The 23,636-nt window shown below is 35.2% G+C and overlaps 1 protein-coding gene across 6 annotated transcripts in view; it reads right to left on the bottom strand.

The window, feature by feature from the left end:
- The window catches only part of ARHGAP32 (Rho GTPase activating protein 32), a 293,982-nt gene that overhangs the window by 19,998 nt on the left and 250,348 nt on the right, over positions 1-23,636 (bottom strand). For all 6 annotated transcript variants that reach the window (XM_087868278.1, XM_087868279.1, XM_087868280.1 and 3 more), the window contains 7 exons: positions 19,963-20,112; positions 14,076-14,178; positions 12,166-12,310; positions 11,652-11,734; positions 4,282-4,389; positions 3,867-4,012; positions 3,053-3,248 (listed from right to left, as the gene is read on the bottom strand). In XM_087868278.1, coding sequence (XP_087724404.1) covers positions 3,053-3,248; positions 3,867-4,012; positions 4,282-4,389; positions 11,652-11,734; positions 12,166-12,310; positions 14,076-14,178; positions 19,963-20,112 — 931 coding nt within the window. The remainder of the gene's footprint in view (positions 1-3,052; positions 3,249-3,866; positions 4,013-4,281; positions 4,390-11,651; positions 11,735-12,165; positions 12,311-14,075; positions 14,179-19,962; positions 20,113-23,636) is intronic.

Genomic DNA, 23,636 nt, shown 5'->3' with positions numbered 1-23,636 from the left:
CCAAAACCACTACAAAACAAAGAAAATTATAGACCAATATCCCTGATGACCATGGAAGAAAAACCCTCAGTAAAATATTAGCAAACTGAGTTCAACAACACATTAAAAGGATCATTCACCAAGATCAAGTGAGATTTATTTCAGGGATGGGAAGATGGTTCAATCTCCACAAATCAACACGGGACACCGCATTAACAAAATGAAGAATAAAAACCACAGGAACATCTCAACAGATGAGAAAAAGCATTTGACAAAATTCAACATCTGTTCGCAATAAAAATTCTCAAGAAAGTGGGTTTAGAGGGAACATACCTCATCATAATAAAGGCCATATATGGCAAACCCACAGATAGTACCACACTCAATGGTGCAAGGCTGAAAACCTGTCCTCTAAGATCAGGAACAAGACAAGGATGCACTCTTGCCACTTTAACTCAACATAATACTGGAAGTCCTAGCTACAGCAATCAGAGACAAAAAAATAATAATAATAATAATAGGCATCCAAATTGGCAAGGAAGAAGTAAAACTGTCACTATTTGTAGATGACAAGAAACTATATATAGAAAATCCTAGATTCCACCAAAAAAACTAGTAGAACTAATGAATGAATTCGGTAAGTTGCAGATACCAAATTAATACACAGAAATATTTTGTATTTTTTACACTACTAAAAAAACTGGCAGAAAAAGAAATTAAGAAAACAATTCCATTTACAATTGCATCAAAAAGAATAAAATACCTGGGAATAAATTTACCAAAGACATGAAACACCTGTACTCTGAAAATTACAAGACATTAATGAAAGAAATTAAAGATGACACAAATAAAGGGAAAGGTACACCATGTTTATGACTGGAAGAATTAATACTGTTAAAATGTCCATACGACCTAAAGTAATCTACAGATTCAATGCAATCCCCATCACAATATGAATAGTATTTTTCATAGAACTAGAAAAAAAAAATCCTAACTTTGTAAGGAAGCACAAAAGACCTTGAACAGCCACAGCAATCTTGAGGAAGAACAAAGCTGGAGGTATCACACTCCCGGATGTCAAACTCCACTGTACATGAAACTGTATGGTACTGGCACCAAAAGAAACATAGTTTAACGGAACAGAAGAAGACAGCCCAGAAATAAACTTATGCTTATATGGTTGATTCATCTATGACAAAGGTGGCAAGAATATGCAACAGGGAAAAGACAGTTTCTTCAGTAAATATGTTGGGAAAACCAGAAAGCTACATGTAAAAGACTTAAATTAGACCACTTTCTTATACCATACACAAAATAAACTCAGAATAAAGACCTAAATGTAAGGCCTGAAACTACAAAACTCCTAAAAGAAAATATACGCAGTAATCTCTCGGACACAAGCCTTGGCAATATTTTTCTGAATCTGCTTCCTTAGGCAAGGGCATGAAAAGCAAAAATAAGCAATTGAGACTACATCAAACTAAAAAACTTGCATAGCAAAGGAAGCCATCTACAAGGCAAAAGATAACCTACTGAGTGGAAGAAGATATTTGCAAATGACATATCCAATAAGGGATTAATATCCAAAATATATAAAAACTCACACAACTCAACACCAAAAAGATAATCTGATTGAGGCAGAGGACCTGAACAGACATTTTTCCAAAAAAGACATCCAGATGGCCAAAAGACACATGAAAAGATGCTCAACATCACTCATCATCATGGAAACGTAAATTAAAACCACAATGAGATACCACCTCACAGCAGTCAGAATGACTAACACGAAAAAGAGAAGAAACAACCAGTGTTGGCAAGGCAGGGGAGAAAAGGGAACCCTCGTGCACTGCTGGTGGGAATGTAAGTTAGTGCAGCCACCAGAGAAAACAGTGTGGAAGTTGCTCAAAAAATTAAAAATAGGGGCGCCTGGGTGGCACAGCGGTTAAGCGTCTGCCTTCGGCTCAGGGCGTGATCCCGGCGTTATGGGATCGAGCCCCACCCACATCAGGCTCCTCCGCTATGAGCCTGCTTCTTCCTCTCCCACTCCCCCTGCTTGTGTTCCCTCTCTCGCTAGCTGTCTCTATCTCTGTCGAATAAAATAAAAAATAAAATCTTTAAAAAAAAAATTAAAAATAGAGCTCCCATATATCCAGTAGTTCCACTTCTGGGTATTTACCCAAACAAGGCAAACACATTAATTTGAAAGCTATATGCACCCTTATGTTTACTGCAGCATTATCTCTAATAGCCAAGATATGGAAGCAGCCTAAGTGTCCATCAAGAGATGAACGCATAAAGAAGTTGTGGTGTACACACACACACACACACACACACACACACACACACTGGAGTATTATGCACTCATCTCTTGATGCTGGTTGGGAGATAGCACTATGAGAAGTACTGGTCCATTCTAAACTTAATGTGGAGCCAATGTCAAACAAGTCATTATCCATTCTTTATTTCCTGAGTAAGCTATTCCAATCCAACTTCTTTCTTTTTAGAATTTTTTTTATTTGAATGAGAGAGAGGTGGGTGGGGGAGAGAGAGAGAAAGAAAGTATGAGCAGGGGAGAGGCACAGGGACAAGCAGACTCCCTGCTGAGTGTGGAGCCCAACACAGGACTCGATCCCAGGACCCCGAGATCATGACCTGAGTTGAAGTCAGATGCTTAACCAACTGAGCCACCTAGATGCCCCCAGTTTATTTCTAAATAAATTTCTAGACAACATACCTCAGAGAGAAAAATCACATCCTATATAGTGGAAGCATATTATTTTTCCCAACAATTTGCCCTCTATAATTAACTTTCATCTTCTTTAAAATGAAATGATTTTGTAATGCTTTTCAAAAATCATCTGTATCATTCTATAATCAAATGAATTGGTTTTTCTGGGACTAGACCAAAATCAATATAGTAGTATTAGACTATAACAATAAAAATAGAAAAAAGAAAAGAAAGAAAAGAAAGGAAAAGAAAAGAAAAGAAAAGAAAAGAAAAGAAAAGAAAAGAAAAGAAAAGGACACCTGACCATGAGAATCATATCACTGAAGAGGATTTAATGAATTTTACCTTTCAAGTGGGAACTCAATTATGGTATGAAACTTTCCCTGAAGTGCAGCAGGTCCTTCTCCTACTTCGATATATTTATTTTCAGTCACAATTGGAGAGTTGACCTGAGCCTGCGTTCGTGCCTGGGCTTCCTCCAATGTCAGCAGCTTGGTGGATGGAGAGGAAACCAGCAGGGACTTGGGTCTTGATAGAGAAGCTTTGGAAAGAAAGAAAAGCAATGAAAAGAGTTAAGATTTTTGGCACAGGTAAAAAATATAAATCTGTGTGAGTGTGTGTACATCAATCTCCATCTATCTACATATCTGTGCTGTTTTAAATTTTCTTCATTAAGTCTTTTAAATGGCAAAAACAATAGGGCTTTATACTGAGTGAGGAAAAGAAGGTGACATACCGGGTTGTTAACGACATATATATATATATGTTGTTTTTTTTTTTTAAATTCCTTAAGTAATTTAACTATTTTCCTTTCTTAAAAGATACCAAGCAAGGCCTGGTATCACTCAGATATCTTACCTTTGGAAAAATTTTTTTCTTTCCCTATTCCATATTATAACTTTGTATGCATCAATAACAGGTGACATGATGTATTTTTTAATGTGTCACAAACTTAGAGCATAATAGTTCTAACACGTAGTATTCACTAAATACCATACACACACAAAACAACTGTTAAACCATGCATTTTGAGAAGGGCACATAAATTACCTGCTGTCTACCAAAGACAGATTTATTCCATTGTGATAAGAAATGCAGTTTTTCATGCTTTTAGAAGTTTATACATGTGCCTTGTAAACAAAATTCGTGTGAGCCATACCTGCCCCATCCTGAATGACAGCACTGATTTTCCCACTGAAGAGGACGTCTACATGATTCAGGATGAACTCAACGACCACAGACTGAATTCTCACTTCCATGAAAGCTGCTGTCCCACTAAAGCAGGCAGACTCTATCTGTTTTGATCTGTGGGGTAACCAACATTACCGTCAGAAAATCCCAAACACAGCAGCCTTAAAGGGCATTATTTTTCTTAAATGTGTAAACCACAGACAGAGGAAGAAAGCATACTTTTAGTGCTTCGGCTAAGCCCCACTTGCCTCTTTTAGGGAGATGCTCATAAAAACAGCAGGTGAGTTTTACTTTTAAGAACTGTCCTCAAGGAACACTGATGAATTAGACTTTGATTTAAGATGACTAGTTCTACTTAAGGTCGTAAGTCAAATACAACTTACCTTAACAGGTTTGGAGCCCAAACAATTGCTAGGTTTTTTGCATGCATATTTGTGATGGAACAATAGTCAGCTAGCAGAGACAAGTGTCTCATCAGGAACTCCAGCGTTCTGGAAAATGCAATATAACATATTAACGAAAAGAAACCATATGTAGCAGTATAAAGCATAAAAGGCCTTCTAATTAATTTTTAAGATTTCAATGGAAAAATAGAAAAGGAAACCATACAAACTCCAACAAAATTCTTTGTTGCTTCCGATATTCAGGTCTGAATAATAATAGTCAGGTCTGAATATTATTACCACAGAAGTGTCAGGAGAATATTACAAATTCTATATTCTATGTACAGTAATCGTATCTACAGAACTCTAAGAAAAAAAGTCTAAGGTAGATGCAGTAAGAAATTAACATTTTTTTTTAAAGATTTTATTTATTTATTTGACAGAGATAGAGACAGCCAGTGAGAGAGGGAACACAAGCAGGGGGAGTGGGAGAGGAAGAAGCAGGCTCATAGCGGAGGAGCCTGATGTGGGACTCGATCCCAGAACTCCGGGACCACGCCTTGAGCCGAAGGCAGACACTTAACCGCTGTGCCACCCAGGCGCCCCAAGAAATTAACATTTCTGACAGGCCTTAGTTTTTAAAAATCTTTAGGAATATTTGCTCCTGGCTGTCAGACATCTAGTTTCAAAGACACCAGTGAAGTAAATCCTCCATAAAAGCTCGTTTCTAGACAAATAATATCATGAAGTTATGTTACTCTACTTGCAGCAGACACACTAACAGAAGGGGATTTGAACTTTTCTTTTATAGAAGAAAACAGTATTTCACAGGCCTAAAAGGTTAAAAGAAAAACTGCAGTGGGCACCAACGGGAGAGAACAGCTGAGCAACTGTGTACACAAACACACACAAACGCACACATACATGTATGTACATATGTACATACGTATATATGGAGAGAGAGGGGGTGGGTATTAAATAACAGGGCAGAACATTTTTGGGAAGAAAGCATGATCAGCTTAAATGCAAGTTAAATCAGATAAACACACAGAGGTAATACCTAGCAGTTCCTGCATCTCTCAAAGTGTCCCTACCTACGTGTATAGGGATTGAAACTATTATGGACAATATATAGGAGACAGAAATTTAAAGCTGTTACTCGCAACAGGAATGAAAGTTAATTTTGTAATGAAAGTTAAATTGTGGGACACTTGGGTGGCTCAGTCATTAAGCGTCTGCCTTCGGCTCAGGCCGTGATGCCAGAGTGCTGGGATCGAGCCCCGCATCGGGCTCCTCCGCTGGGAGCCTGCTTCTCCCTCTCCTACTCCCCCTGCCTGCGATCCCTCTCTCGCTGGCTGCCTCTCTCTCTCTGTCAAATAAATAAATAAAATCTTCAAAAGAAAAAAAAAAAAAAAAGAAAAGAAAGTTAAATTGTGGTCGGCATATGAGCCTCAAAGACCAGGATGAGCCCAACATGAACCTGAGAAGAAAACGCAGACAGCAGCTAGAAGCACTGCTCAAGACGCTTTCTACAGGGATCTCATCGAGTTCCCACAACAGCCCTACCTGCACAGTGCTACCACTCCCCACTTTATGGAGGAGAAAGCCAAGGTGAGCTCAGGTTACACAGACAAGCAGCGCTTGTCTCAAGTCAAGGTCAGCTTGGCTCCAAAGTCTCTCATTCAACAGCATCTACTGCGGCTGACCTACAGTACAAATGGTACTTCTCCCGGTCCCTCCTATACACATTTAAATAGGAAAGGTAGACAGGCAGACAGACAGATAGACAGAAGTGAGGCTGGTCTGGAGACAAGGTAGAGGTAGGAAGCTTGAGAAATGTGTTTAGAAACATGTAAAATTTTATTATTTTAAGCGAGGGGTAGATGAACGAAGGGAAATACTTAAGTACTTTAGAAATACATTTTAGAAGAAATGTAAACCAAAACAAGCAAAGATAGCATTTTATTCACATATCTAATTGTAAAAATGTTTTTAAAAGCTCATGGAGAATTTGATTAGTCAGAGTCCCATGAAATGAGCATTTCCATATTTAGCAGAGTACAAACTGCATAAATCCTCATGGAATACAATTTGGAAACTGTTGTATATTAGCAAAAAATTTTAGTACCTTTTGATTTCTAAGAATTCCACTTTCAGGTCTTCATCCAAAAAAAAAAAAAAAAATCTAGATTCCCAAAAAGATTCATGTAAATGGATGGTCCTCATAGTAATGTTCAAAACTGACAGAGAAAAAACCCACCATAGAATATAAACTAGTGCAGCCTCTGCAGAAAACAGTATGGAGGCTCCTCAAAAAGTTAAGAATTAGAACCACCTTACAGTCCAATAATGAAACTACTGGGTATTTACCCAAAACTACAAAGACACTAATCCAAAGGGCTACATGCACCCCTCTGTTTATTACAGCATTATTTACCATGCCCAAATTATGGAAGCAGCACAAATGTCCATCAGTGGGTGAATGGATAAAGAAGAGGTGCTATGTACATACACTGGAATATTATTCAGCCATAAATAAAATGAATGAAATCTTGCCATTTGCAACAATATGCATGGAACTAGAGTAAAAGGCTAGGCGAAGTAAGTCAGAGAAAGACAAATAATATATGATTTCACTCGTATGTGGAATTTAAGAAATAAGCAAATTAGGGAAAAGGTTAAATAACATACAGCCCATTCACATAAGAGAACACTATTAAAAATCATGTTTTTTCAAGAACATTTAAGGAACTAGGAAATGTGAATATTAAATCTTAAAAAGTCTGGATGGAAAGATATATTAAAGGAGATTAACACTCAAATTATGTAGAGGAAGCTAGAATATAAAAACACATTATATAGCAGGAGATATATCACAAGGAATTATATATAATACAGAGTAGGAGATATGTGTACAGTAAACAATACATATAAAACATGTGGGCATGCACTGTAGGTGATATAATATATATTAGGAATACAGAAGATAATGTTAGGATATACATACTCTATATGTATATATCAGCAAGCTATAAAATATATGGTGCATAAAATATATAAAATGTATATGCAATATTATTGAATATTTACTACGTGCAAGGTTCTGTTCTGAGAATACACTGATCAACAAGACAAAATTGATGACCTCAAGGAGCCTGTGTTTTAGAGGGATTATACATCAAGTAGGCAATACTATATATATCCATATAAATATAGAGGTATATATAGAGAGAGAACATGTTAGTAGGATATATAGTAGGATATACAATATATAATAAATAGCAGGTAAAAGTATATAATGTTCAAAAGGGTAGATTAAATAGATAAATAGGAAGCTACCTATGTAATTAGCAAGGAAAATATCTATATATTATTGAGAAATATCTGTATTTATATAATAAAGGAAAATATATATGATGTAGGAAAAATATGAACGTAGTTAGAGAGAAACACAGTATAGCAGAAAAGTTATATGTATCAATATATATTGTAAGCTTACCAAAAGCCAATTTTAAGTGTTTTGTAATGTTTATGCAAGGTTATTTTAATTCATAATGAGCTAAATGCTATCAATACTTTATTTAAACATGATTAAAAAATAATATTTTCTTGAAAAAAAAAACTTACAGTGCCTTAGACACCAATCAGTATATTTTACGGAGGGAATTGAGAGTATTGGTTAATATTGTATATATTATATATATATAATAGAGAGTATGTATGTATATATATCATGTATGTATATATTTCTTATATGGTGAAGTACGTTTGTCTCCTATATAGTTTATATTTTATATAATATACACACACACGCATATACTCTCTCTCTGTATCTATCTTTCTTACTGACGTTCTCTTAATTCACCTACAATATTAACCAATATTCTTGATTCCCTATGTACAATGTACTGATTGGTGTCTAAGGCACTGTAAGTTTTCTTTGACTATAGGTTTCTCTCCCTAAACCACTTTGACTAAATATCATTTAAAATTTAAGCTTACCTAAGGCCAATTTTAAGTGTTCCTCTGTTTATGCAAGATTATTTTAATTCACAATGAAGTTAAATGTTATCACACTTATAAAATATGACTTTTAAAAAAGGAATTTGTTTCTTGCTTCTATGAAATCTGTTGAATATTTTGCAGTCTTGATAAAGGTGAGCTGCCAAATGAGGAAGGAACAAAATACTGTGACAAACAGAGAACAATTTAAAACAAAACCTATAATTATCAGTAATATTCTCATAGAGGGAAGAGATTATATCCATGAGATAAGAAAAGGACGCTATAAAGTAGGAGCATTCAGAGGAACCAGAAAGGGAGTTCTTGGAAATCATCTTTTTTCAAATCGAGAAATGGCCTGGAGAAAATCTGTACATGGAAACTGACAAAGAGAAGGTAAGAAAATGAAAGAGTTGGTTCAAGAGCTATAATATATCCAGAAAGAGAGGAGAGAAAAAGGTTGGAGGTTAAGTTGCAATGAGAACCATCGAGGAAATAATAACAAGAAAAATGTTCAGAAGTTCTGGATGGAAAAGGTCCATGGAGTGCCCACAGCAAAGAAAGAAAAAGAAGCCATTCCAAGACAAACTGAACACTAGGTATGTTCTAAGTGTAAAAGCATCCAGAAAGGATACAGACAAAACAAAATACGTCGTGTTAAGAACTGGCAGACCAGAATCAGATATCACTGGGGCATTTTTGCTTAGATGACAAGGTCTGATACTACCAAAATTATGGGAAAAAATTACAGACTAAAATTCTATAGTTATCAATCACATGCAACAGAAGAATAAGAGCATTTTCATATCAATGTCTCAAAACACTTACCTCCCTTACAGCTTTCCTCAGGAAGCTACCAAAGATGTCTACTACAGAGCAGGGGGTACACAACAGGGAGGTGACGGCTAGAGATCCCAAAAAGAAGGATGCAACTCATGCAGGAAGCAATGAAGAGAATTTCCAAAATGAGACGAAAGAGTTGACAGCATTGTAGACCTAGAGAACAATCAGCCTGGACTGAGGGACTGAGCAGGGGGAGAAAAGGCTCCAGGAGGGATGTTTTTCAAAAAAAAAAAAAAGAAAGCTTGTCTCGTAAGTCTGAACGCACTGGGAGAACACAGATAGTCCTGTGAGAAAGTTTCAGAGATAAACCAGTGATGAACAGAAACTTAGCAAGCCAAAAATGCGCAACTGCTCCACGAACACACACACAGTTATCCCGGAAAGGAAAAGAAGTCTAGTACGAATTACGTGCCGTTGTAAATAACGGTTACAAAGTTATCACAATATAGACAGTGAATACTGATGTAACTCCAAATGCTGACATAACCAGACTGTGAAGATGAGAGAAGGGAAAATGTGTGTTTGTGTGGTATTGGGGCGGGTGGGTAAAGAAAGCTAAATTTCATTTACTTAAAAGGAAAGTAAAAATAACATCTAAAAATGAGAAATCAAAGAAAAATATAGGCATGTTGTTCAGAAACAGAAGCTAAGGAGAAATCAGAAAGGGAAGTTGTGAGGCAGGAAACTGCTATTTTTCACTGGCAACTATGCAGACCATTTGACTTTTTAAAACTATGTACATTATATTATATTGGTCTTTTTTTTCTTAATTTAGAGAAAAAAGATATATTTACATGGTACCACCTGTTAAACTACCAAGTCAAGAGGTCTTGGCTTAATTTTAATCATCTGTCTTGCTATGCTTTATATTAAAAAAAAATACTAAGGACCAGATTCATTCGCACATTGGATCTCATTTTAAATTAATCCCCTTAAGAAAGTATTATTAGTATTCTTTCCACAGATACGGAGATGAACGCATGGAGAGGTCACGAAGGAAGTGATGAAGTTGCAAATTCAAACTCAGATCTATCAAAGCTAATATTCGTTATACTGTACTAGGTTTCTTTTTCTGGTAACTTAAAAAAAAGCCTTTTTCCTCCTTAAAATATTCTTCAGTAACTGTGTATTATCAGATCTGTCTCCTCAAGCCTTCTTCTTCAGGGTTCAATACCTGAATTTCTTAAGCATCCTTCACAAAAGCTCTTTTGTGTTGTATCTGTTTCTCTCTTCAGTGGGTCCTTAAGAACCTCTTTAATTTCCTCACATTCCTCTTAGGACAGGACACGTTAATGGCACAATGAGTCAATGCTAAGTTACCTTCTGGCTTTTGATCATCATGATTTATAGCTATAGTGTGGACTAAAAAAAAAAGTGCTGATTTTTAATGTTCATTAAAAATTTTAGGGGTGCCTAGCTGGCTCAGTCAGAAGACTGTATGACTCTTGATCTCAGGATTGTGGGTTTGAGCCCCACGTTGGGTGTAGACATGACTTAACTAAATTAAAAAAAAATTTCAGTGTTGATTTAGTGCCAAGTATAGTGCTGAGTTTTAAAATATATATATGAACAATGCCATTCTGAAAAAGAAAGCACTATATTATTTAATCTGTGTATTACTAAAACATCTACTATACTTTTTTTAATAGTTTTTATTTTGTTAGTCACCATACAGTACATCCCCGGTTTTTGATGCAATGTTCCATGATTCATTATTTGCATATAACACCCAGTGTACCATGCAATATGTGCCCTCCTTAATACCCATCACTGGCCTATCCCATTCCCCCACCACTCTCCCCTCTGAAGCCCTCAGTTTGTTTCCCAGAGTCCACAGTCTCTCATGCTTCATGGTTTATACTGTTTTCTTTCTCTCACTAAATGGCAGTCATCTTCAATTTTATTCTGGTCTTCTCAGATACGAACAAAAATATTTCTGAGAGTCCAAACTAACATACAAATTAAACTGTCTTAAAAGTAGCAACAACAAAATAAATGAATAAGAACGAAACCTAAAAAACACCCAAAAAACAGGTTTATTGATCATCTGAGAGTCTCCTGAAGAAGAATTCTGAGATGCCTGTTAGATTTTGTGGTTCTATGTAGTTTGGACACCTTTTGAAAAAGAAAAGAGGGTTGGAAAAAAGGAATCAAGTAAACAGGAATCCAGTACTGTGTCCATAGTATGGACTCAAGCAATCACAAGTCAAGTATTCACACTTGTGATCATATACCCCAATATTTCTCAGTGGCTCAAAAGACAAAGAAAACAACAAAACTGGTTTAGTCTACCATCCATTTGCTCATTTGTTCGTTCATTAATTCAACATTTATTAAGTGCCTATCAGATGTCAAGCACTGTGCCTGGCCTTGGGATACAATGACAAATAAACATAATGTCTGAACAAATGGAAGTTTAAATAGAACTCCACAGAAATTTAAATAGTTCGAAACCCAAAGAAAAAACCACTCTTCACATCAACTGACTTGTACTTTTGGGTGTTATCTTACAACATGTGATTTACCTGTAGTGTGGAGGGGGGAGCTGCTGGATGACATCATGAATTTTTATCAGCCTTTCTTCATCTGTTGCTGCTGAAACAGCATCCTGCAACAATCATAATGTGAAATAAACCAGTAGGCTTTGTTGGTAAAAAAGAAAGTTCTTCACTTACAATTCAGTTTTCACTCTACTCTTTGATGTTGAACAACAAGGAAACACAGCATATCAAGAAAGTAAACTTTGTTTCCATACTATGTGGACATTGAAATCTATTAAAAGATAACTTTTTAAAACTTTATGGTAACCAATATTAAGGGCGATAAGATTAGTGGATCAAAGTTAGAAACTAAAAGAAAGAAAATGTGAAAACAGTGAAGACTATGGACTAGCTAGCAATAACTGCTTTTTTGTTTTCTTTAAAGGAGAGATTTTAGTTACAGAACTATTTCTTACATGACCAAACCAATCTTTACACGTTTCGAATACACTCTCAGCAAAACTCCAAAGAGAATTTGATTAAAAGTGACTTTACTCACAGAAAATTTCTCATACAGCTGGTAGGTGAGCAGAGGGTTTGGGAGCTCTCGAAAATACAGCTTACAGAGGGAGCCCACGGAATGGATGTCCTGAACATAAGGTTCTTTCGTCAGGTCGGGGACATGTTCAGAGTCAAATTCATGGCTAACAAAGACGAGAGAAACAAAACTATTTTATTGAAGAAAAAGCAAATATATGACTTAAAACAGAAAGCAGAGTTAATGTTTTATTCAAATGATTGTATTTTATGTAAGTTATATTTGGACTTCAGCAGTAACTGGGTGTCTGGTCACAAGACAAATGTTTTTCTAAATGGAAATTATGGGCATAGCTCTAATATTAAAATGGATAACGATCTCTGAAATGCATATGGATGAGCAGCTCTTGACACGCAGATCTGAAAACAGAACTCCTAATTTCTAATGGTTTGAATAGCCAATATTTTGGCAATTCTGCAAACTAGGGCTGAATGGCAGCTGGTCCATGAGCATCTCTCTACAGAAATCCCTCAGGTACAAGAAGTATAGTTCAAGAAAGGTAAAGGAAGCCAGAAGTAATATAAAGCAATTTCTAGCTAACCAAATTTTAACAGCCAGCAAAATCTATAGTGTAAAGTGAGTGAAATGAAAGTTGTGCTTGGAATACTAAGGCAGGTTAGGCTCCTTCTCCAGGAGGTTAATTAATATTAATCTACAGGCATGGGACTACTTATCAACCTAGAGGATTAGTATATGTGGACAAAGTGAATATGAGAACTGCTGCATCTGAAACTAAAGACTGACAGTGTCCTTAGCACAAGAATCAATTTAAGTATTTTCCAAACATGTATTCCTGAAAATAGAGATGAGCTCTGTGGTCAATGAGAATACTAACATCTGCATGGAATAATGGCAATTACCATGCACCACAGTGAAAAATAAAGTATAATAACGTATTAAGAATAGACTAGAATCTGAGAGATTAAGCAAAAATAAATGTAGAACACGTAACACATACACACTCGAGCATATGCTACAGCATTGGGGTTAAAGGAGATTAGAAGAAGTTTCACCATGGAAATGCAGACAATTGTAAGAGAATACTATAAAAAACTATATACCAACAATCTGGACAACGTGGAAGAAATGGATAAATTCCTGGAAGCATATAAACTACCAAAACTGAAACAGGAAGAAAGAAAACTTGAACAGACTTGAACCAGCGAAGAAATTGAAATTGCAATAAAAAAAATCTCCCAACAAACAACATCCAGGACCAGATGGCTTCAAGGGTGAATTCTACCAACATTTAGAGAAGAGTTAATACTTATTCTTTTCAAACTATTCCAAAAAACAGAAAAGGAAGGACAACTTTCAAGCTCATTCTATGAGGCCAGCATTACCAGGATTTTAAAACCAGATAAAGAATCCACTAAAAAAGAGAACTATAAGCCAATATCTCTGATGAACATAGAAGCAAAAAAATCTCAATAAAACACTAGTAAAATCAATCCGACAGGACATTAAGAAAATCATTCACCCTGGATCAAGTGGGATTTATTCATGGGTTGCAAGGGTGGTTCAACAGAACATTTCACTTGTCAATTTTAATTAAGAACTAAGGAATAATCCTATTATAATGTAAATGTTCATCTCTCATTGTCTTCATGGATTCAAACTTCGAAATCTGCTAAAATCTTCAAATATTACAATGAGGCAAAATACAAGTACTGAAGAGGTTAAGGGGACGTGGTTTTCTGATAGATGAAGAAATGGCATTCAGGAGTACATTTACAGAGAACACTACAGATATTATTTCCCAGTTTATCTAAACTGTAAATTATGGCTATCAATGTGACTTAATTTTGAAATCATTTCATTTTAATAAATTACAACAGGAATGAAAAAGAAAATGCCAAATAAGGTTTTACCGTAGTCTCTGAATATTAGAGGCAACGCCAGAAAGACGATATATTCCATCCACAATGCCATATCTCTCAATGAACGCTGTACAGCTCTGAAGAACCTGGGGCACTAAAGAGAATTTTTAAAGACATGGATTAAACCAGGAGTATCCCATCAAAACAAAGTCACCAAAAAAATGAGAATGTCTTAGTTTTCACGAGCAAAATAAAATTTGTAAATCAAAATTATAAGGGGCAAAGATTAACCTACTACAAAAAGTGATGAGGACATATTTACTTGTATTCACATCTAAACGAGACAAATGGACAACTGGTTCCTGACTATCAAGATGGGCTCCCTCCTGTTACATTTAGGTAAGTGAAAGAATTCGTACGTTACTAGATCTCTAAGATCTTCCGCAGCAGCCTTGCTTAGGTCATGTTACAACACTAAGATGAACTGTTTCGTCCTAACACCATACCAGACTTAAGAAAACCAAAAACAAACAAACAAAAAAACCCTCACAGCTGTTCAGCTGAATTTCACACATAAAAAACGGATATACAAAGTTAATGCTTATTCCAACATGATAATTGCCTGTAAGTGCTCCAATTTCTCACTTCTAAAAGTTTCTTCCATCTTTTCATAGTTAATGCTAATTCTAAATTTTATCCAATAAACAAAACGCTGACATAAGGCAAAGGTCAAAGCAATTTCGAGTAGAAGGAATCTTCTAATTTCCTGCCTATCTTTACATTAAAACTGCTTTACATTAAAAATGTTTTGACTCAATACTATCAGCTCTTCAAAAAGTAGAAAGAAAGGAAGGGTACTCTCTCTCTGGTTACCTCACCGAATACCTGACACAAATGGACAGCTACTGTGGGCCTACAGTCTAGAAAGGACTGTTTGAGGTATAAAATTAAAAATTTTTCATAATCATTCGAAACTGTACAGTAGCTAAAATTTGAACTTTGCTTTATAATGCAGACTGATGAATTTACAGGATTTAGTAACTATGTTCATTTGATAGTGTTAGTTAAAATCCCTGGAAGGAAGGTTGGGAGAACATTATTTGTTCCACAGAAAACTACTACACAAGGGATGAAACATTTAGATTGGGAAATGAAACAATTAAGATATTTTAATAAGTTGATTTTGGCTAATGTATTCTATTTACTGCATATAATATTGCTTTATTATTATAACAGATCTTTTTCTTGGTTCTCCTGCCTTTTGCTGTTCTTCCTGCATTCTATCTTTTAAATTCTGTCAGATCCTATAATTTACATTTAAAATTTATACTCCCTAGCTTTGAATAATTTTTTAAATCAACTATATCATTGAGCATGTAATATGTGCCAAGCTAAGTTTTTTACAATGGATGCTCTCATTTAATTCTCACAGAGATTCATAGGAAAAGCTCTATCATTATCTCCATTATACAGAGAGGAAACTGAATCTTACAGAGACGAAATTTTGCCTAAGGGCAAGCAGGAAACAATGGCAGAAATGAGATTCTAACTCAAGCAGTCCAAGGAGAAAGCCAATTTTTAACCATGGCAAAATACTGCCTAAAATATAAGGTCCTTCACAGTTGCATTTATTTATTGTTACCCTATTTCCATATTTCACAACTTTAGGCCAACTAAAGTTTCACCTTTTGCCATACAAACCAGTCATTTTGTGAGTCCCTCAATTTCCTCTCCCTGGGCTCTCTTCCTACTATCACCTTCTTATAGGAAAATTCTTGGCTGTTGTTAAAAACCTAATTGAACCATCACGCTTAAGCAAGCCGCCTTTGAATACCCCCAAAGAGAGGGAGCCGCACTATGTTCCAGGTGCCCAAAGAACTATGCCATTTTGAAATATTATTTGTTTATACAACTATTACCCTTTATTAGTCATGCTTTTAAGGAGCAAAAACATGCTTCTAAGGAGCAAAAACATGCTTCATCCATCTTTGTATATTCAAAATCCAGGAGCATGTCTTGAAGCAATGCACAAAATTAACAAATGAATTAATTTATAAGTACCCTTGTGAGGCCAACAAAGTTATATGACCAAGTCAGCAGAGGAGGGAAATCTTATTTTTTGTAAGAAACTGTATTCATTTTCAACTGTGTGCTTTCTACCTCTAAAGGTGTCCAAGAATTTTAGTAACAAGAAAGGGACTGTGTTTAGGTGGTAGAGATGAAAGGCGGGCAGGGTTGCCAAGTATTTTTTGTGGACTCACTCTGATATTACAAGCAATCTCTATGTCAAATTGATACCCAAAATATAAAATATCTTTATGAAATTGAGTCCTACTTCTAATATTGTTCCATCAGTGATAACCTCAGTGCCTTAGGTTTCTATCCTTACAAACTAGAAGTAAAATAAAATAAATTGGAACCTGGAAGATTTCTATCACCTACTTCGAAGCAAATGTATTTAGAGATTACTGGGGTAACTAACATAATGACTTAAAGAAAGGAAGGAAAACAAAGCTTTATTTTTTTTCCTTAAAAGATACTTCTCATTATGTATGCTCCAAATTAGCATGCTAACTCACCCTGTTACATAAAACTCTTCAGAATACAGGGTTTTTTTTCTGTATTATCAGGCTCTTGGAGTGCATTACAGAATTTTCACAAAAATAAGCTACCATCCATTAAAAAGTACAGGTAATTTTCTTGCACCTCTCACAAACATGTGATATTAAATTCATACCTTCTTATATTCTCCCTACTTGTTTAGGGGTTCCTTCGAAAATATGGGGAATTAGAAGTCTTTCCCTGATAATATGGCTAAGGCTCTGCAAACATAATACCTCATGGAAAACATCTGAATTTTTTCTTTACATTTTATGTTGCCTAGGTAAAAACACTAAATGTCCACATACTCCATTATAGGCCTTCATAAATAAAATTACATAACAGTGCTATTACTTAGAATTTTTAATGAAAGAAAAACGAGATAGTTATTTAAAATAGGTAGCAAAATGAAAGAGAAAAGCATAAACTTTCATTTTAAGGAAAAGAGAGTAGAAACTGAAGAACAGTATCAGAAGATAAAAAGAAAAGATTTGGTTTCTCTTTTCACTAACACATAAGAAAGCAATATGGGACCAAATACATTATAAGAAGAAATCCTAGTTAGAAAAGCACCTTACTAGCCATCTTTCCCCTCCAAACCATCCAATAAACCAGCCAAATACACAGTAAACAATGGCCCAGTCAAAACCCAGCATTAGAAATCTCCAAGTGGTTCTTCCAAAAAATGATAGGACTTTAAGAATTATCCCCACAGGGGCTCCTGAGTGGCTTAGTCGTTAAGCGTCTGCCTTTGGCTCAGGGCGTGATCCCAGAGTCGTGGGATCGAGACCCATATCAGGCTCCTCCACTGTGAGCCTGCTTCTTCCTCTCCCACTCCCCCTGCTTGTGTTCCTTCTCCTGCTGGCTGTCTCTCTCTCTGTCAATTAAATAAATAAAATCTTAAAAAAAAAAAAGAATTATTCCCACACTCTTCAATAATACACTTTGATCCACTTTTATTTTAATATTTGTATCATCATGGCAATATAAGAGTACATGTCTAAATTGAAACTGATGACCCTTAACATTAGAATCATGGCTAAGAGAAGGATGTGATAGTAAGTAGGGACACGAATTGGTCTTTGGTTTTTCTTGACAGTTGCAGTTTCATGTCTGTCCTTTTCTCATTCATTCACTCATTTGTCAACCATTTATTACGTCCCTTCTATATGCCAGACATTGTGCATGCATTCTGTGACACAGATGAAAGAGTCACCTTCCATTGTCAGGGTGGTGGCTTCTGGGCCAGGAGTACATTAGTACAGTATTACTTGTTAGAATGTGTGTCATGATTTTTAGTTAGGAAAATATGACTATCTAAAGGATTAATTTCAGGGGTTATTTGGGCCTTGTATTTTTTTCCCCCCAGTGTGCTCTGATTATAAAATTTCTGTATATTTATGGGCACCTGGGTGGCCCAGTCGGTTAAGCATCTGCCTTCAGCTCAGCTCATGATGCCAGGTTCCTGGAATCAAGCCCCGCATTGGGTTCCCTGTTCACCAGGGGGGTCTGCTCCCTCTCCCTCTGCCCCTCCTCCCTGCTTGTGTTCTCTCTCTCTAATAAACGAATAAAATCTTTTTAAAAAATTTGTGTATTTACAGTAGTTTTTGTTTTTGTTTTTTTTTAAAGCCACTTGCTCAAACACAGAAATATGTTCAGGCAACAGAGTTTCCTTACTTTGAGTTTTTAAATTTTTGTATTTTGTACCAACTCTAAGTTTTTTTTTTTTTTGTAGGGAACCAAGTTTTCTACAACATTCTCACTTTTTTGCAATTTCATTTCAACCTCATTTTAAGGAAATTTGGTTTCAAATATGTGCAGCAAATAAAACAAGTCCTATAAGAAAAATAAACGATACCTGAAAACTCTTTGTTCCACTAGAATAAATTAATCGTAGTTAGGGGATTTATGAACACTGTAGCTCTTAAATCTATTATTTTTCAGAAAGAAATGATATACCTGCATCTGTCCTCTCCTATCATACTAAGAATGGAAACACACCCGAAACTTCTAGGTACAGCTAAGACTTGCTGAGTTGATGTGCAAAAACTAAAGAGCATGGCAGAACAAACTAGAAAACACTCCTTCATATTAGTATCACAACAAGCAAGGCTGAACAAAATGGATACAAAAGAAATAAAAATGAAAAAGAGATAAAGAAAAAAGAAACTAAGATAACAAAAACGTTAGAATGCCTATGTAAATGACAAATTATCTACAAAAAAGTACTATATGACAAGATTTTTTAAAAAATTAGTTCTTTAGGTAACTGTGATATAATCTTTAAGCAACTCAATTATAAACGTTATGGTCTGTGGTAGCTGAAATGCTGTAATATCATTCTGAGTAATCCTGGCATCACAGATCACTAAAAGAATTTTTTTAAAATGCCTTGTCAGGTTCCTACATGATTTCTTACAACACTTTGTGTGGAAGAAACAGGTCAGGCTTGTCACTTGCTCTGACAGGGAGGTGCTCAAAAGTTTAGAAAGCGTTAACAGGATAATCTCTCTATAAAGTTAATTATTCATTAGGAATACAACTCGAAGAATGAGTCACGTAGCAAAACAGTACTCTGAAATGAGCTTTCGTCTTAGAAAACTCTGGTACAAAATCAATTTTATAAAAAATAAGGACACTATTTTAAAGTCCATGCTAAAATAGAATAAATATAAGTAAGAATGATTATACACATTATATAATTATATCTACCTAGCTTATCCATATTTATATCTCCTCTCTCCTCACGACTATGAAAAACTATATAAATATACCATTCTTCCTTGTGATTATTGTTTGCACTTAGACTTTAAAATATTATGTATTATATTTTTTTTCTTTCTTCCTATCCATTCATCCCCTCCATCCATTCATCCAAACCACTGAATTCTTGAATCAGAATTTAATTTATAAAGAAATTTAAATTTTTAGCAACAAAAGTTGGGAGACTGGCCTTGGTATTTTATACCAGACTTTGACTTTTTTTCAAAATAGAAATTAAATAATTTACAATAAAATGTGAAAGGAAAACTGGCTGAGAAAGCTATCTGGATGGACATAAAAATAATGAAGTCTAACAGTGCAGTTGTTCCCTTTGTGGGAAAGTCTTACTCATCCTAGACAGACCATGAGCATCTCTCATGTTAAAGTGCATTCTTAAACCTTCTTTATCCTCAATTATCTCAGAACTCAAATGAGTACGTGGGAAGTTCGACACCGTGCCACTGAAATTAAACGGAATAGATACTGCTTGCGTAATCTGCTTCAAAATGGATTCTAGAAAATCAATATGGAGAGGTCGCAACTGAAATTATGAGATTATAAATTTTATTTTTACCTTCAAAACCAGAATTCAGAAGGTGCTCCCCCAGGTCACAACCAAACACCCTCTCTTTCAAAATCCCCCGCTGCTTCAGCTTCTGTTTTGTTGGACGAGACTTCATGAATGTGCGTAAGAAAGTAATGAGCTTGCCGTGCTTTTTAGACACTAAAAAAAAAATAATAATGAAGAGGAAATACCTTAGTTGTGGCAAGAAGTTACATTTTTGCTTAGTGTGAAAAAACAACAGAGATCTCAACAGGTTGACTGTAAAATAACGTATTACATGTACACTTTACATTCTGTAGGAAATTTTCAGCAGAGGTTTAGGCAACAGTTGCCTTATAAAGAACATCATAATTTTACACCTTCTTCTCACCAAACTTGTGATCTTACTTGATGCGATTGTCAGCAAATTTAAACATTATCATCTGTGATCTATAAATCAAGCTTGGTAAACCAGCCATCTTCCCAATGCATACCCAAGGATGCTACAGGATTATGACTGGGACCCGAGTTTTACTCTCCTATATTGCTTTGGAAATCTTTATAATAAGTAAGACCTAACATGGTGTAAATGTGGTTTACATTTCTAATCAATTTCTAAAATATTTTACATGGTAGTTAGAATTTTTAAAGTATTTGTAATCTGGAAAGAAAAACTGAAAAAAGAAAAAACTACCTCTTTCTCATTTTATAAAGAGGACAATCCCATTAAGATACAGAACACACCTGTCAAACTAATAGCTATATATAAAAAGCATTAGATCTTCTATTAACATACTTTTATAGTATACTAATATATCACCTTAATTCCTTGGTAGATAAAGGCGAGAAATAAGTACATTAACACACAGTAAAATATTTCCACTGATCGATATATTTAGAAAGACAAGAGAAAAAGAATTGAAAGCAAACAAATCCCCAGAAAAATGACTTCTAAAAAGTGCAGCCTGAAGGAAAAATTATTCTAAAAGTCAACATGTAACAACTATCATAAACTCAGAGATTAGTTGTGGGATAGAAGCCACAATGGTCTCAATTTTCCTACTCACTTTGCAGATGATTACTGGGAGTCTTACTGAATCCTACTATGTATAGATTCTTGAGTGAACCCAAATCTTAAGGCCCTTGAACTGATGAAGCATCCTGTAGGAATTCTGTGTACTGAGAGAATGTGTGGCCTGGGGACTCCAAGGCGGCCTTAGATGGGTTTCTATGACTCAGATCAGCCGTTTGTCTTCCATGTCTTTCCATTTTATGAGAAATACTATTTACAGACATAAGCATCTTTTCTATGAACTGTATGAGGGTGATCAACCATAACGGTTTGCCCGTGTTTCCTAGAACATGAGATTTTCAGTGTTAAAACTAGGAAATCCTAGGCGAACTGGAACAAGGTAGCCATTCTAGACCATACACAGATTAAATAGGTAATTTATTTTTTTCTACATCCATTATTTAAAATTTACTTAGAATTGTCAGAATAATTTTGATGTATCTCTTCTGACATGCCCTGAAACTCTGGGTAAATTACAACCTCTCTTGTATCTTAGATTCCCTGCTGTAAATGCAAATTATGCACTCTCCTATCTGCTAGTGTGACATTTATAGCACACTTGGGTAACTTCAGAAGTATGTCACACATACTATTACTATATTACATGTTACTGGATTTGTAGTATTGCTCTCCCCTAGTTGCTAGCAGATAACGTATTATGCATCTTTGTTAGAGTGGCCATCAAACCACTTCTGTTCATTCTCATTTTCTACATAAACTTTAAAATAATTCTAAGATTTATTAAAAAGTACAAACGAGTTTGGTTTGCAATAATTTAACATATTTATATATATTTTTATATATCAACATTACAGTGACATAATTTGAAAGAATTTTAGTTTCTACAATATTCAGTATTATCATCTGGAAACAGGGTGGGTCATTTAGAAAAATCTAAACCTCTTATCTCTCTAAGTTTTCTAATTTTATTTAAGAAAAGATACATTCCATAAACATCTCTGGTTAGGAATATTGCTAAGTATTTTGCATTTCTTTGCTCCTCTTGTAAAATAGTACTTTTCTTCAATTATGGCTTTAACTGGTAATTACCGGTATGCTAGAAAACAATTTCTTTATGTACAGTTCAAATCTGATATACTAAACTCTCAACAATTCTGAGAGAATTTTTAGTTGATCCTTTTGGATTTCATGGATATATAACTGTATCAAAGCAAATACGGTAATTCTGTCCTTTTTCTGATAGGAGTTAAGTTTTTATTTGTTTCAGATTTTAATAATTGGCCAGAACTTCCAAGATGCATGTTAATAGTAGGCATTCGTATTTTGATGCAAATATGTGTTGAATTTGACAACTGCATATGATGTATATGAGAGAGCGTTTTTTTAGTCTCAAAGCTCCAAGAATGTTTCACAGGAACAGGAATTGAACTTTAAATATTACTCATTCAGCAACAAATATGAAACAGCCTACTATTTCTTAGGAACTGTTCTAAGTCCTGAGATTATAGTGGGGAACAACTCAGGCAAGCTCCTTGCTGTCACAGAGCCTACTGACGGAAGAAAGACAATGAACAACTAAATAAAAATACCAATATAGCTAGCATATATTTTATACTAAGTGCTAGCAACTGCACAAGTGTTTTTATTTACTAACCATTCGTTTCTCACAGAACCCTATAAGGAAAATACTATTATTATTCCCTTTTTCAGATGAACAAACTAAGGCACAGAGTGCTAAGTAACAGTCGAAGGTCATATAACTAGGATTCAAAATCAGGTGGCCTGCCTGAAAACCCAAGCTTTGAGCCACTATGTGATACTGTCTAAATTAAAACAACCAGGTAATTTCAGATTGCTTCTAACTGCTCGTAAGGAAACAGAGTGAAGTAATAGTGGCAAGAGAAAAGAAACTATACTGGATAAGGTGGTCAGGGAAGGTGTCAAGAAGTCACATCTGATTTGTAAGGCACTGAGTATAGTGGGTGAGGAAGACAGTGGTATGAAATGAGGCTGAAGAGGTAGGCAAAGGCCAGGTACTAGAGGCCAGCATATGAAGTTTGGATTATTGGCAAGGAGAACACACTGAACAGTTTAAACATTTTAGAAAAGTTACTTTAAAATAACCCATTATGTGTATTAGAAACCCAAATGTGCATTAATAGGGAACTGGATGAGTTAAGTCCGATCCTGGCTCAGTCCCAGGATCCTGATATCATGACCTGAGCCGAAGGCAGACGCTTAACCAACTGAGCCACCCAGCTGCCCTGTGTTTGCCTTTTTTTCTTTAAAAAGAAGTATCTCTACCTACTGATATGGAGTAATATCCAGAATATATTAAGTCAAAAAGGAAGGTAGAGAACAGTATACTTAGTATGAGAAAGGATGGGGAATACATGTATCACACACACATAAATTCACACAAACACATGTATGTGTGTACCTAAGAATTTATTTTTGCAAAGAGAAACACTAGAAGGATAAAACAGAAATTAATAAAAACAGGTAAAGAGAATGGGTAGGGAAAGTAAAACTGCTCTGAATATACCTTTTTATATAGTTTCATTTTTAAATTATGTTAACATTCTTTCTACATGTTCAAAAATAAAATTTAGAACATTAAAAAAAGCAAATCCTAATTTTGAAAATAACCCAAAACAATGTATCTAAAATA

Source organism: Ursus americanus, chromosome 16, assembly GCF_024610735.1.
Source record: "Ursus americanus isolate L20-20 chromosome 16, mUrsAme1.1.p, whole genome shotgun sequence".
Taxonomy (NCBI): Eukaryota; Metazoa; Chordata; class Mammalia; order Carnivora; family Ursidae; genus Ursus; species Ursus americanus.
The sequence above is the reverse complement of the archived record's forward strand: the minus strand, read 5'-3'. Positions and strand labels throughout refer to the sequence as shown.